The 16,115-nt window shown below is 43.3% G+C and overlaps 1 protein-coding gene across 2 annotated transcripts in view; it reads right to left on the reverse strand.

Annotated features, from left to right (window-relative positions):
* FGD1 (FYVE, RhoGEF and PH domain containing 1) overlaps positions 1–16,115 on the reverse strand; it is a 78,691-nt gene that overhangs the window by 32,856 nt on the left and 29,720 nt on the right. The window contains exon 1 of one of the 2 annotated variants that reach the window (XM_072124329.1): positions 13,793–14,626. The exons of the other annotated variant lie outside the window; for it this stretch is intronic. Within the exon in view, the coding sequence (XP_071980430.1) occupies positions 13,793–13,820 (28 nt within the window). The 5' untranslated portion in view covers positions 13,821–14,626. Of the gene's footprint in view, positions 1–13,792; positions 14,627–16,115 lie in introns of those variants that run through there. 2 annotated transcript variants of the gene reach the window in all.

The raw sequence follows: 16,115 nt of genomic DNA on the forward strand, positions 1-16,115 counted from the left end.
GGACCACGGACAACAGTGTTTTTTTTTTTTTTTTAAGAAAGCAGCCATATTTTTCACTTGACAATCTAAACATAGGAAGAATCTCTTCTATGTGCCACAATTGTCCCTAAAACTGTACAGGCGGTCCCCTACTTAAGAACACCTGACTTACAGACGACCCCTAGTTACAAACGGACCTCTGGTAATTGGTAACTTACTGTACTTGAGTCCTAGGCTACAATAAACAGCTATAACAGTTATTAATGGTGCCTGTAATTAAGATTTATTGTTAATCCTGGTTCTTATGACAATCCAACATTTTTAAAATCCAATTGTCTGGGGTTACAATTATAAGGTATACAGTCCCGACTTACATACAAACTCAACTTAAGAACAAACCTATCTTGTATGTAACCCGGGGACTGCCTGTATTTTAGTTAAAAGACTTTATGGTGCGTTTCTGAGGTCAAAATTTACAGAAGAAATGCTTCTATTAACCGTATGGGACTGGAGATTGTGTAATATCTACTATAAGCAAAAGGTTGAGTCTTACCCATAGCAAACTAATTCCCACAGTCCTTATCCAGTAGCAGTAATAAAATGTAATTTGTGTTTGACTGGAATAAAGTGACTAAATAGCTTTTTAGCTTTCGTGGTACTTAGACCCCCCTCTCTGAAACACATCCTCGTTATGGCGGTCTAAATCCTGCCTCTTTGAGGGTGTGTTCACACATTCAGGTTTTTTAATATAGTTTTCGAGCCGAAATTTAGAGGTTATATCGCATAGCTTTTTTTGATGGGATTTTATCTGACTGTGTAAACCTCCGCCTTCGTGCTGGCCGCCAGCTTACGTGTTTGCCTTGCAAAAGTTAGAAGGAAACTGCAGATCTCATCAATGATTTTAGTTTCGCAATTTTTTTTAGGTAAACCACAGAAGCTAAATATGTAACTTCCTAGAGCGTTTAGTTTTAGCTTTTCCGTTTGTAAATCAAGTTGATTTTTGTAGTCCTACCATTTCTTTTATAGAAAAGTGTTGGTCTATTGGTCATAACTATCGGGCAGTGGCCTTTGGGTCTCATGTTCAGGATTTTGAGTCTGCCCACCTTGAGCATTGGGAACCTCACCTTTAAAAACCTGGGTGACAACTTTTGACGATAACAAAGACATATTTTTTCATGGCTAATTCCTTCCAGATATAAAACAATGGCTGATTATTTCTTAAAGCATGACTAATAATATTATCTTAGCAGGTCAGTCTTAAGAAACTAGTGACAATGACTTCACTTTCTAGAGGACATCGTTCCTTCAGCAGTTGTTGTTTTTGGATCGCATGTATCCGCCCATAATGTATTTATGGTCGGGACGGTGGCTGGGAAGTACTGGGCACAGCGCCTGGAGGTGATAGTAACTAGCGGTTAGAATTGGGTCTAGTGAATGGGATTTTTATTTGATCACCACCATCCGTTAATCATGGATTGTGAATGGCGCTGCCAATGTAAACAATCTTTATCCCATACTTATACTCCATGGGGGAGATTTATCAGTAATGTCTGAGGTAAAAATGTTCCAGTTGCCCATGGAAACCAATCAGAACTCTTAAATTTTATAAGCAACTGTGGGAAAATGAAAGCTGAGCTCTGGTTGCTGTGGGCAACTTGAACAATTCCCCCCCCCCCCCATATGTATTTACCTGCTTTGGACCTGTTCCCTAAATATAGCTACAGGGACACAAAATAGAAAGAGATGTGATGCCTCAGGTCAATTATGGTACTTGCTGATTATGTGATAGGGCCTTTTGAGTAAAACACATGAAATGCCTCCATAAGTGCCTAATGTTACATAGGTATGAGTTACATATAAGGATATGCTTCATTCAGGACTCCAAGATTATGTAAAGAATGGCTAGAAAGACTTATGGAGGACACAACATTTTAATATATAGACAGACCAATAGGTAATTAGTGTAATGCTTCATTTTGCCTATGGGGGTGCTGTAGGGAAACAGGGAAGATACCTGCGCCTGGTTTTTACCACAAATTTACGTATGATTACTTGGAAACCACCTATGATCAGTCTTTTGTTTATCCAGACTGGAAAACCCCTTTAAGGCCCAAATATAACAATCATAGATATCAGTATATCAAATATAAATAACACTTTATGCAACTTTATCAAAAATTTTACAAAATGTCAGATAATAAAAGATAAATGTTCCATCGTGACATGAGCCTGGTCCTAAACGCCGGTTATAAACCTCTGTATATCGATGACTTATCACTTTTGTCTAAAGCGTTACATTAAGGTGCAACACTATATGGTGGCCATTTTGTGGGGCGGATGAAGGGTTAATGGTAAATATATCTAATACCAAATGAGTGACTGTCACATGGGAACTTATTCATGAGGTTAGGACCACAATGGCTGCAATACTTTGAGGGGGATGACTTCAGTAGGTGGTTTTCTATGGAAACACTGGGTGGACATGATTTAACGGGCCTGAAAGCGCAACAGAAGAGTAAAAGAAGTCCAGAGGCAATCCTTAATTATGCTCTGCCCCTTCACTGGAGATAACAATGAACCTATTTGCCTGTAGTGTTCCTTTTAAAAAGTTTACTTTCACAGCCATGATGCCTTTTCCTCTGACATGGTGTATGCTGCTGGTGTCTAGCCCTTGCCTTAGTGTCTTTATTTCCACCACTTATATGATTCTCATTAATAAAAAGGTGGCTGCTGTAAAACACATACACATTAACATATACATTTCTATATATTCAGCCACTTGATCCCAAACTCTTATATTTGTAAAAAGTGGCTCTGAGAAGTGGCGGTCATTGAAAACCAATCCGAGAGAAGCTCTCATTTTTCTACAGCAGTTTCCAACAGGAAAACTGAAACTTGATTGGTTGCCATGGGCAGCTGCTTACTTCTACTTTTCAACAGGTTTTTTAGGCCTCATTTTAGAACCTTTTTGTATTCTTTCCTTTTGTTATATTTTGCACTGATTCTCTTTTGTTGAGCTGTGGATTTGTGCGTCTCCTGTGATGCTTGACAATTTGTAAAAAAAAAACACCAAACATTTCAATAAACATTTCACTTAAAAAGACTTGTATCGTGTTGACTTATATATTTTTTTTCTGTAATGATGTGCCACCATCTTTTCCACTGTGTTTTCAGTCCTTTTAAAAACGCATGCGTTTTTGCGTATTTTTGCTTAGTGCAGAGGTAGGCAAAATTTTTTGTGCTTGAACAAGTACATTTTAAATAGCGATGCAGATTCAGCAACAACTTTCATATATTCATAACATATCTTAAGCCACACATGATATACAAGATTTATTTGGAATGGGCCTCTCCTCTGAGTTTGACAGACCACTCAGCCAAGGACCTTAACTGCACTATGTATTAGGGCAGTGGTGGCGAACCTATGGCACTGGTGCCAGAGATGGCACTCAGAGGCATCTCTGTGGGCACACTGGCTGTCTCCCAGGCACAGAGTTTGCCAGACATGGAACCTTCCTGCAGTCTCAGGCAGTCCAAGTAGTGCCCTGCTATTTTAAAGTGACCCATCCTGTGCTGCTTGGTCCTGTCCAAAGAGTAAAAAGGTGTGGACAGGGTCGGATTGGAGCTCAAAGATTCTGGTAGCAATAAGTTTGTTTCTGCCAAGTGTTGGCACTTGGGGAAAAGCTGATGGTTTTTGGGTCTCATTTTGGGCACTCGATCTCTGAAAGGTTCGCCATCACTGTATTAGGGTTTCGACCCCCCCCCACTGACATGGTCTGAATAGAAAGGTACTTGCGGTAAGTATTGATCTGTAGTATATAATGTATTCATGAATTTAAGAGGAGCAGGCGCCTCTCTGCAGGGGGCTCTCTGTATTGCCTCTTTGTACCCCATAGGCATTATCCAGTATGACAATGGATCACTATGGCTATTAGCGTAGAGCGGGGTCGTTACATTGTGTACTAATGACCCATAACACTTCATAAATAGGATACAATTTCCAGGGATAATCATTGCTAGTCAAATGGATACAAAAACATCAAACCAACCAGTTTCCATCTCCATGACTGAATCACTTGTAAGGCTTCCTTAAAGGAAACCTACCACTGCTGGCATGATAAAATCATGCGAGCAGACCACCTGGTAGGCTATTTAATACTGATGCCGGCACATACTTTAGTTAGGCACGGCGATCGTTAGTTTAGATAAAAAAACGTTTTACTTACATATGAAAATATCCCTCCGGTGCTACCCCTACGTCATCTTCGGAAGGGAGATGCCTTCCGATCTTTAATTATTCACGCCTCCTTCATTGTAGCCGTCCTCCTTCGGGTGCCGAGAGCCGTGACGTCACCAAGCTCTCGGCACCTATTGCTGTCCGGCTGTGTGAGAGTTAGTATCTGCGCATGCGCGATAGGTGCCGAGAGCTCGGCACCCGAAGGAAACGGCTACAATGAAGGAGGCGTGAATAATTAAAGATCGGAAGGCATCTCCCTTCCGAAGATGACGTAGGGGTAGCACCGGAGGAATATTTTCATATGTAAGTAAAACGTTTTTTTATCTAAACTAACGATCGCCGTGCCTAACTAAAGTATGTGCCGGCATCAGTATTAAATAGCCTACCAGGTGGTCTGCTCGCATGATTTTATCATGCCAGCAGTGGTAGGTTTCCTTTAACCCTCTTTGAAATTCTGGCCCAAGTTTTATTTTTGAAAATTGAAAGGATTTTACAAGATCGCGATCGGTGACGATTCCATCGCCGCAGCCCTTTCCTTGTACTGATGCGCTCCCTGTGGCCGTGGCTGGTACTACAACTCAATATTTTTACTAAAATGGTCTGAGCAGCAGTACCAGGTGTAGCCACAATTCTGCTTATCGATGGGAACCCTATAGGTGAGACATCCCCCACACTATGACCACCATCATGACAGATCTTTTAATGTAAATCAATGTAAAGTACCTTTAAAATGGAGTTACCCTCTAACCATGGGCATTTAAAGGTCAGCGACCACCCTCACAGAGACAGGTAGCTGATTTAGACTGCTTAAATCATGTGGGATAAGTGCAGACAATGCCTCCAGAACATAGTGGGAGAACTATGGGATGCTTTGCCTAAACTTACATAAATATATTTATATATATATATATATATAGAGAGAGAGAGAAGTTATGACCATGTAGACCAGCCATGTTTCCAGCAGGTGGCGCTGTGCTATAGGTATGCCTCTCCCCTCATATACATATAGTGTGTAGGGGAAGCTTGTGGAGCAGATAACGTGGAGCATATGTCAGACGAATCCTACTAAATAATGAGAAAAGCAAGAAAAAGTTTTAACTTCTAAATATACCCATACCCAAATTGAGGCAGCAGCAACGACTATGGGGTCTTTAAAGGGAACCTGTCAGCAGGTGTGACTATGCAGTCTGCAGCCAGTGTTTGGTATTGTCCCTGTAGAGATGTGTAATCACACCTTTGTGTATTTTGTTAGAATTAGTAGCAAGACTGAGATAAATAGATTTACATTCCCTGATTGTAACTTGTGGGGACGTCCTTACACTGCTGTTCTCTGTGCCCTCTACAGAGTTAGGTATTTCTCTGGAGATACGAGTAATAGCACCATTGTGTGTGTTGTTATAGAGCAGCTGCACCATGAAATGTAGATTTATATTCAAGAATTTCTCCAAGTGCACTTGGGGTGTCCTCACACTGCTGTGCTCTGTGCCCTCTACAGAGTTAGCAATTTCCCATGAGAGATGTATAATCACACCATTGTGTGTGTTGTTAGAGAGCAGCTGGGCTATGAAATATAGATTTATATTCAAGAATTTCTCCAAGTGCACTGGGGGTGTGTGCTCACACTGCTGTGCTCTTAAGCTCTCTGCATATACCTCCTTTCTATATTGAGTAAATGCTGTAGTAATAAGCCATACAAAAAAAAAAACATACAACTTTTACTCAAAGCAGGGGAGGAGTTATAACGTTATTTGATGAGAGCTAAGAATACAGCAGTGTGAGGACGACACCCAGTGCACATGGAGAAGCTACAATCCTGGAACAGAAATCCATTTTTCACAGTCCACCAGGGCCAATGTATAACACAATGTATCAACAGCTCCACAAAGACAAGGTTCTGTTTTAAAGATTCACTGAAATTTATATAGCCTCAGCTTCTGCAGAACCTCATTTTGGAGTCCAGGGATTGTAACAAAACATCTGCATATGTTTGTCTCTGACACTTTCAGCAAATTTGGGACTGTTGGCAAGTTTGGGTGATGTTTTGGAGCAGCTATGGCACAGAACAAGCTGTACAATACCAGCGCCGCCTAAGAACGGACCTTAGATCCCAAACAGTACTGTATGTGACACCCTGCAGCTGCTACAGAACCTCTTCTATAGAACTAGACCTGTTAATCGGCGCCTCAGTCAATTCCACTATTTACAGACCTGATGGGACTACATCATGGCCATTGACATGTATATAGGTGTATATGTGCTCTCCTGGTACCCGCGGCTTCCTGGGGGGCTTCCAGGGGCTCGGGGGGGGGATGTTTACTCTCGTCTTCTCCATCACTGCAGGACATGTTTACTTACATCTTGTTCCTGGTTGTATAACCCTGTCCTTCCAGGGCTGATTTCTCCCCACAGCCACTGTGACCCTTAAAGTCCAACTAAAGTCCAACTACTAAAAGGTTCTGCTTTACGTTCCAAAAACAGCACCACAACTTTCTACAGGCTGTGCATGGTATTGCAGCTCTATTCACTTTGATAGAGACAAACTTCATACCCTGCACAACCCCTTTAAAAGGGAATTTGTCGCTGATATTGAACATACAAAGCTGAAGACAGTGTTAGGTATTCTCCCTGGAAAGATGCTTAATCATACCTTTGTGTGTGTGTGTTATTAGTAGAAGCAGGACTGTGAAAAGTAACTTAAATTCCAGGATTAAAGCATTTTCGGAAGCGTTTCCTCGCACTACTCTTGGCTCTCTGCAATGAATCAATCCACAGAATCTCCCTCCTCCTCCGTGTGATTAATGTAGTGTTTAAACCTCTAAATGCAGAGAATAAATAGCACAGCAGTGTGAGTATACACCCCAGAAGCTACAATCCTGGAATATAAATCCATATTTCACAGTCCGGCTGCTATTCACAACACACACAAAGGCAGGAGTTCACAGATCTCCAGGGACTATACTGTACCTAACTTTGACTAGCAGAGACCACAGAGAAAAGCAGGGTGAGGACACGCCACCAGTGCACCCGGAGAAGCTACAATTCTGGAATCTAAATTCATATTTCACAGTCCTGCTGCTACTAATAACATACACAGATTTGGGATTTCCAAACACTGGCTGCAGGGTCACAGATCCAGACAGGTTCCTTTTAAGGATGGGAAACCTAAATTATAACAGACACTATATCATAAAGTTGTGATTTCTCCCATTTTTAGAGAATATAACTTCTGCTTCTCCAGTCCCGGCACAATGCGGCTGACATCAGCGCTCACAGTGACGTCAGTCCACACAATGCAGACGCTATTTTCGTCCCAAGGTTATCTATATCCGTGGTCAATGTGAATAGGGCTGGGGCAGCTGTGACAGGGATCACGGAGCTCTGTGAAAGGGGGTATTTACAGGTGACCCCTCTGGTGTGCGCTGGATCCGATATGTGCCCCCGAGCTGTGCTGTGCCCGCCTCTACTCAGGATAAACAATAGGGCTCTGTGTATCCTCCTCAATCCATTATATTAAAGACTATATAATTCAATATAGTCATTAGTGTCCGCAGCAATGTGCACCTTGTGACACTCTCCGAGCTGTCAGCGCCTTGTACACGTGTAGCAGAGCTGAATGTGTCATAGGACCAACGTGACATCATGTCACTGTGACTTGTGTAAGGATTTACATGGGACTGCCGATGCAGACGATATATTCTATTACCAGCTGGGGTATCCCAGGGGTGTATAGTAAGGGGCAAGGGATGACACATTCAGCCCTGCTACATCTGTAGGTCACTGGTCTGTACGAAGACAAAAAGTAAAATGCTGTGAAGGTGAAAAGGAGTAAAAATAACACTTTTTTTTTCTTTAAATGTCAACCATGTAAGGAAGCCGCCTGTGTCTGTTCACTGACATGTAACGTCCTTTATCCCCTGCGCTGTGCCCTCACGTCTGTTTCCTCTGACATGTATTTTCTATGGACAGAGCGGATGGAGGAAGCCGGTCTAGTGCTGCATGGGACTGGCAAGGGCAAAACATCATCAAGCCCGGCCAAGGTGTTGCCCCTCTCCTCCCCAAAAAAACTAAAGCATATAAATTGACAAGGGGCTGCATCAGATTAACCCCTTTGGGACGATCAGACACTTAAGTTGGGGGATGAATATCTGATCACTGGGGTCTGACCTCTGGGAACTTTAGTTACTGGGAGAATGGTGGACCCATAATCCTCTATGTGCCCCATACCAAATAGAGTGTACGTAAAAATTATTATTATTATTACTCAGCACTGCACAGAGTTTGCCAAATCGGTCCCTGTCCCCCAATGGGGCTCACACTCTAGTCAACCTACCAGTATGTTTTGGAGTGTGGGAGGAAACCGGAGGACCCAGAGGAAACCTACGCGGAGAAAACATACAAACTCTTTGCAGATGGTGACCCTGGGACTTGAACCCATGTCTCCAGCGAAGCAAGGCTGTAATGCTAACCACTGAGCTGCCGTGCTGCCGCATATGATCAACCTGCTCTCACTCACTTCTATAAGATTTTCCAGTCGTCCTATAGGAAAGATATTTCAAGGGCAGCACGGTGGCTGAGTGGGTAGCACTTCTGCCTTGCAGCACAGGGGTCCTGGGATCGAATCCCACCCAGGTCAACATCTGAAAAAAGACTTTGTATGTTCTCTCCGTGTTTGCGTGGGTTTGCTCCAGTTCCTCCGGTTTTATCCCACACTCCAAAACATACTGGTAGGTTCATTAGATTGTGAGCCCCATGGAGACAGGGACTGATTTGGCGAGATCTGTGGCAGCACTGTGGAATCTGTGTGCGCTATATAAAGAATTATTATTATTTCAAACCTCAAATGGTCCTGTAGTCAGACCAATAGTAACAACACCAGTAATAGTCATTACCGGTGCTGTACCTATAGCTGGTAATATGCCTTACCGGTGCTCTACCTATAGCTGGTAATAGGCCTTACCGGTGCTGTACCTATAGCTGGTAATAGGCCTTACTGGTACCATACCTACAGCTGGTAATATGCCTTACTGGTGCTGTACCTATAGCTGGTAATATGCCTTACTGGTGCTGTACCTATAGCTGGTAATAGGCCTTACCCGTGCTGTACCTACAGCTGGTAATATGCCTTAGCGGTGCTCTACCTACAGCTGGTAATATGCCTTACCGGTGCTGTACCTACAGCTGGTAATATGCCTTACTGGTGCTGTACCTATAGCTGGTAATAGGCCTTACTGGTACCATACCTACAGCTGGTAATATGCCTTAGCGGTGCTGTACCTATAGCTGGTAATAGGCCTTAGCGGTGCTCTACCTATAGCTGGTAATATGCCTTACCGGTGCTGTACCTATAGCTGGTAATAGGCCTTACTGGTACCATACCTACAGCTGGTAATATGCCTTAGCGGTGCTGTACCTATAGCTGGTAATAGGCCTTAGCGGTGCTCTACCTATAGCTGGTAATATGCCTTACCAGTGCTGTACCTACAGCTGGTAATATGCCTTACTGGTGCTGTACCTATAACTGGTAATACGCCTTAGCGGTGCTCTACCTATAGCTGGTAATATGTCTTACCGGTGCTCTACCTACAGCTGGTAATATGCCTTACCGGTACCGTACTATATAGTTGGTAATAGTCCTTACCAGTACCATACCTATAAATGGCAATATGCCTTACTGGTGCTGTACCTATAGCTGGTAATGTGTTTTATTGGTGCTGTACCCACTGCTCATAATAGGCCTTACTGGTGCTGTACCCACTGCTCATAATAGGCCTTACTGGTGCTGTACCTATAGCTGGTAATAGGCCTTACTGGTACCATACCTACAGCTGGTAATATGCCTTAGCGGTGCTCTACCTACAGCTGGTAATATGCCTTACCGGTGCTGTACCTACAGCTGGTAATATGCCTTACTGGTGCTGTACCTATAGCTGGTAATAGGCCTTACTGGTACCATACCTACAGCTGGTAATATGCCTTAGCGGTGCTGTACCTATAGCTGGTAATAGGCCTTAGCGGTGCTCTACCTATAGCTGGTAATATGCCTTACCGGTGCTGTACCTATAGCTGGTAATAGGCCTTACTGGTACCATACCTACAGCTGGTAATATGCCTTAGCGGTGCTGTACCTATAGCTGGTAATAGGCCTTAGCGGTGCTCTACCTATAGCTGGTAATATGCCTTACCAGTGCTGTACCTACAGCTGGTAATATGCCTTACCGGTACCGTACTATATAGTTGGTAATAGTCCTTACCAGTACCATACCTATAAATGGCAATATGCCTTACTGGTGCTGTACCTATAGCTGGTAATGTGTTTTATTGGTGCTGTACCCACAGCTCGTAATAGGCCTTACTGGTGCTGTACCTATAGCTGGTAATATGCCTTACTGGTGCTGTACCTATAACTGGTAATACGCCTTAGCGGTGCTCTACCTATAGCTGGTAATATGTCTTACCGGTGCTCTACCTACAGCTGGTAATATGCCTTACCGGTACCGTACTATATAGTTGGTAATAGTCCTTACCAGTACCATACCTATAAATGGCAATATGCCTTACTGGTGCTGTACCTATAGCTGGTAATGTGTTTTATTGGTGCTGTACCCACTGCTCATAATAGGCCTTACTGGTGCTGTACCCACTGCTCATAATAGGCCTTACTGGTGCTGTACCTATAGCTGGTAATATACCTTACTGGTGCTGTACCTATAGCTGGTAATAGGCCTTACTGGTGCTGTACCTATAGCTGGTAATATACCTTACTGGTGCTGTACCTATAGCTGGTAATATACCTTACTGGTGCTGTACCTATAGCTGGTAATAGGCCTTACTGGTGCTGTACCTGTAGCTGGTAAAATGCCTTACTGGTACCATACTTATAGCTGGTAATAAGCCTTGCTGGTGCTCAGGGCCGGACTATAGGGTGGGCTCCTGGGGCGCGCACCCCTGTGCCCCCACCAAATATGGGCAATTTAGGCGGTCGCATGGCCGTCTGAATTGCCCACAGTATGTACAATTCCGGCTCCCCATGCGTCATCCTATATACTTCAGTCTATAACAAAACAAGGAAACGATAAGTTGCCTGCTCTGCCATTAGAGCTCGACCAAGATGGAGGCACCCTGCCGGTGGCAGTGCAGGGACGTCACACAGTAAATTGCCAGTGCCAGTATCCTGACACCGCAAGGCAAGTGGAGGAGGTTGGTGCACATCAGGGGCATGGGAGAAGGGGAGTACAATTTTATTATTTTACCTAGGGCTGTATATAGTTATTATAGGGGGCTGTATACAGTTATTATAGGAAGGGTCTATATAGTTCATAGAATCATAGTTTATATGGTTGAAAAAGAAAAGACACATATCCATCATAGTTATTGTAGGAAGGGTGCATACAGTTATTATAGGGGGCTGTATATAGTTATTATTGGGGGCTGTATATAGTTAATAGGGGGGGCTGGATATTTAATACTAGCAACATTTACTTTAATGAAAAAAATTGTCTGGAGGCCCCCACCAGTCTGCGCCTATAGGCCTCTAGCATTCTTAATCTGGCCCAGTCTGTGTTGTACCTATAGCTATAGATTTTGTTTGGTGTAAATGTGGTGATGTATCCACTTCATAGTGTGAAGATGCCCTTCCGATGCCATGTGTGGTCTGTAGACAGTAAAATATACACGCCCTATGTCAGAATCAACTAACCCACATTACTGAAGATCGGGGGCCTCCTGAGGATCACTAATGGAGCCCTGCAGACATAACTAATAGCCGTATCTACAGTGCCCCAGAGACGCTATTTGGGGAGGACCAGAGAAGTCACAGGAGGCGAGGAGTGGCGGTTCAGTATTTTGCTGCTCACCCGCCCCGCACATAGGCCAGCAGCTGTGCCTAGAATTAATTATTAACTCTTATCTTAATTATTAATCAAGTGATGAGTAATTTTCGGAGATCAGGCAGCGGAGTGAGACGTCGCTTATTTAAACCTGCTTCACCTCACGTGCTGCGCGGTAATTGATGTCTAGGTAAGGATTCTGGGTAATACGCCGCAAATGTGTCTGCTTACTCCTCTGTAATTGTAATAAAGACGCACAATCCCGAAAAGACTTTACTAATGAGAGGGATGACGGTGTCGGGTCACTGGTTTTCGGTACAACATAAGGGTTGTCAGGGTCCGAATGGCTCACTACAGGACGCAGACTATGACATAATGGAGTCATATAGAAGGAACTGAGAGGGTTCGATTTTACTCAACATGTATCCCTTATCCATAGGGCAGTTGGGGGGGTCCAACAGTTGAGACCACAAGAAAGCCATCCGATGGAAATCAATGGAGCCCAAAATAAATTCCGGACAAGCTAAGATGACGAGCCTTGTATGACAGCTGAGGCCGATCTTCAGTACCCCATCCTGCTGATTGTGGGGGAGTCTCGCACTCGTCTCGAAAATGCCTAACTTCACCTGAACTGAAAACTTTTGACTCCTTATACTCTTAGCACAATAGGTCTTCTGAAAGCAGCTTATCTCCCAAGAAGAAAAGGATCAGGGCGGCCGAGTTCAAACTTGTCCGATCCTTGTTTCCCTCAATATCTGCCATAGGCCAGGAGTTGGGAAGAGTCGGAATGAACCATACGCAATAGATGAATAGCCAAACTTGTCCAAATCAGCAGATTTGGGCAATTTGTATCTATTGTGTATGGGGACCTTTAGGTTGGCCAATACCTTAGACTAAAATTGTCCAAAGTGGAAAAAATTGTCAGGACCTTTCAACCATTTAATAGGTATTAGTACTGCAGCCAATGTATTTCGGAAAAGAAAAGGCTAAATGGAGATGCCTCGCTAGAGATATTTGGGCAAAAGAAGAATAGCTGATGGTTAAACAAAAGTTAATTCAATGCCTACTTGAAGGTGTTTGTTGATTATGATGTTCTTATTAAAATAATAGTGGAGATCTCTTAGCCCTCTTAGCTTTCAAAGGGGTATTACTGGCAGAGCACAACCATGACACCACAGAAATCAATGGGAATGTTGGAAATCCATGGAAATTTATGAGCCAAAGGTAGATCAGAGCCATGGAGGTCAGCTATTAAAGACACTGTCCAGATGCATTTGCACTTGACATCAATGGGGGTCCCAGTGATGAGACCCCCCCACTGACTTGACCTTTTCACTTGTCAGCAAGAGCAACCATCAAAGTTCCCAAAATACACAATAATATTCAAGGTACCCAAGGACTTTTTACTATGACCTCTGACTTGTAGCTAAAACCATTAAGACTGAGAATTTACATCCTCACAGATGGGACATTCTCACCGATTTTCATGCATGTTTAAAATGGACAATCCCTTTAAAGTGCATTCGGGGAAATCCAATTCTAAATATGTACTTAGGATCTTGCTTGCATCTACACTTCCCTACATACATCCATACTACAGTACAGCAAATTTCAAAGACAGATGTAGAAACAATGCAGGAAATCCGGCAAGGACACAGGACGTGTGGTGGGTGGTAGGGTTTTGATACCTTTACACTAGATCTTCCTAATAAAGATAACCCTAAGCCCAAGTTGTTGTGAATTGACTTACCTCTCAGGTTACTTTTTTCCATATACATGTCCAGTTAGACACAACAGCAATGGGTTTAGAGGACTATATCTCCTCGATCCAAGCTAGTTTTAGAGGTTTTTAGAGGTGGAATCTTTCGGACACATATAGACTTTGCCATTTATCTCCAAAACCCTTGCGTTCAAAGACCGGCATCAAAGATACCGAATGGTCACGGTGAATCTAATCTTCCCATGAGAAAAAGTAAACCATATTCCTCCAGAAACCTACTACAAGGAGACCAGATAAGACATCTTCAGGTTTCCATGCTTGGGATTAACTCAACAGATACAAATCACTCCAGGGTTCGAGTTCTCAGGATGTTCTTGACAGATACAAGACTCCATCATAAATCTCCACGATCTGTAGCAAGGTTCTCCAAAGATGACATCTCCAAGGCTTCAGTTTAGGTTTCCAGATCCAAAAAGTTGAAAGTATACAGTCCCTGATGTCTTACGGTGTAAATCTGCTTAGTTCCTTTGATGTAGTCTTGGATATTCTGCAAGCAATCCTCCACAAGGATCCCGGTAGGATTGGAACATGTGATCCAGGACAATTTTCCATGCATCGGACAATCCAAAAAAAAAAAATCAGTTCCCGTACTTGAGGTCCCTTGACAGCTTTGTAGGTTTCAGGTCTAGCTGGTCGATTGTTCGGAATCTGACAGGGGCAGGATATCGGGACATTGGCTTGTATCCCAAAATCTTCCCAGGAATCCTCGGTAGTGCTGGGAATCCAGGAACTCAGTCAGAGAGCTTCCTTCTCCTCCTCTTCTGGCAGGGCTCAGCCCCTCTCACAGATTTTTCACTCATTTTGTTTAACCCCCTGTAATTTTAGCTTGTCCTTAGCCCTCCCCGGCACCACCCCTCCCCATTCAAAAAGCATTGCCATGGCTACTAATTGAGGCCTATAGGACGGTGTTAACAAATGAGGGAGCTGCAAGTCTGAAAGGCGGAATCACATCTTTTGGAGGAGGGGGGAGAGAGGAGAAGACAGAGGAGAAGAGGAGGGAAGGAGGAGGAGAGAGGGGAGTGGAATGGAAAATACACATGAAAATAGAAAAGAAAGGGTGCCAGAAAAAAAAAAATCAAACAGTAAAAAAAACAACAACTCTGCTTTTGTTTTTTTAACTCTTGATGGGCAAGTTTAATCGTTTTACTTTGCACATTACATAGGGTAAACGGGAAGAGTCTAATGAGTTAAATGAAAGTAATTATCACATCTCTAAATATAGAGAAGGGGGGGGGGTGACAAGTCAGTTCAATGTGACTCACAAAATTGCAAATGTCGAAAGAAGACAATAAAGGCAACAACCCCATCTCGGCGGCTTGTCAGACCTGTTCATGGATTTGCAATTGAAATGTAAATGACATACAGAACATACAGTAACAAACCCTGAGCAAGCGGTGTTACTAGCAGCCTGCGGCTATAGGCGCCTCCGTATCACTGACCTGAGTGTGCATGATGTCACTCAATTAATGGGTCACTTACCTGCTCAGGTCAGTGACATCAGGTGTACGCGTGAGTTGTTCAGCACTGAATCAGTGTTATGGAGGTAATAATAAGTGTAATAAGGATGTCATCAATTATTATAGTTATTACTAGGTGTGAATGGGGGGGTTTGTCAAAATAGTGGCCACTATATGGGGGTGGGTAAGGGGTCCTATAGTCATGTAAGTGCACATTTGTGAAAAAACTTGTCTCTAGGGACCATCAAACAAATTCCAGCCCCGCAGGTGACAACCCTAGACAGTAGTGGAGGTGGCAGTGGTGACCAGACATGGATCTAGGCTTCTCCTTCCCCCAGGGGCACAGGGTCAGTTTACTGCCTTAATTTGCATCTACATAGATAAAAGTGGATTATTGATGGCTGCCCCCAGCTAATAATATTTGTATGACCCTCTTGTGGACACCACATTAACTTAAAAGGGGGATTCCACTCCTTAATATTCCCCTCCACTGATCTATAGGACATCAGTTTACCCCATCGACAGTGCGCCCCATGTGGCCAGTGCAGTACGGCCACAGGGATAGGACTGGGTCAAGATATCCAACTTCTCCAATCTTCATCTCCCCCATTATCTGCCGAATGAACATCAGCTAAACATCTAATATACATAAATAATAAATCTGATGTCTATGACCCCATAACATCCTTCCTTGTCTCAATCCGGGGCCAACGTGACCTTAAGCTGAATTATGAAATATGAAGATGTCCATATGAAATGAATGGGAGATGGGTGGCATTATTAATCCGATTTTTCCATATATGTATAAAACTTTATATGTATAAATCCTAACACTT

This window comes from Engystomops pustulosus, chromosome 9 (assembly GCF_040894005.1).
Source record: "Engystomops pustulosus chromosome 9, aEngPut4.maternal, whole genome shotgun sequence".
In the NCBI taxonomy this organism is placed as follows: Eukaryota; Metazoa; Chordata; class Amphibia; order Anura; family Leptodactylidae; genus Engystomops; species Engystomops pustulosus.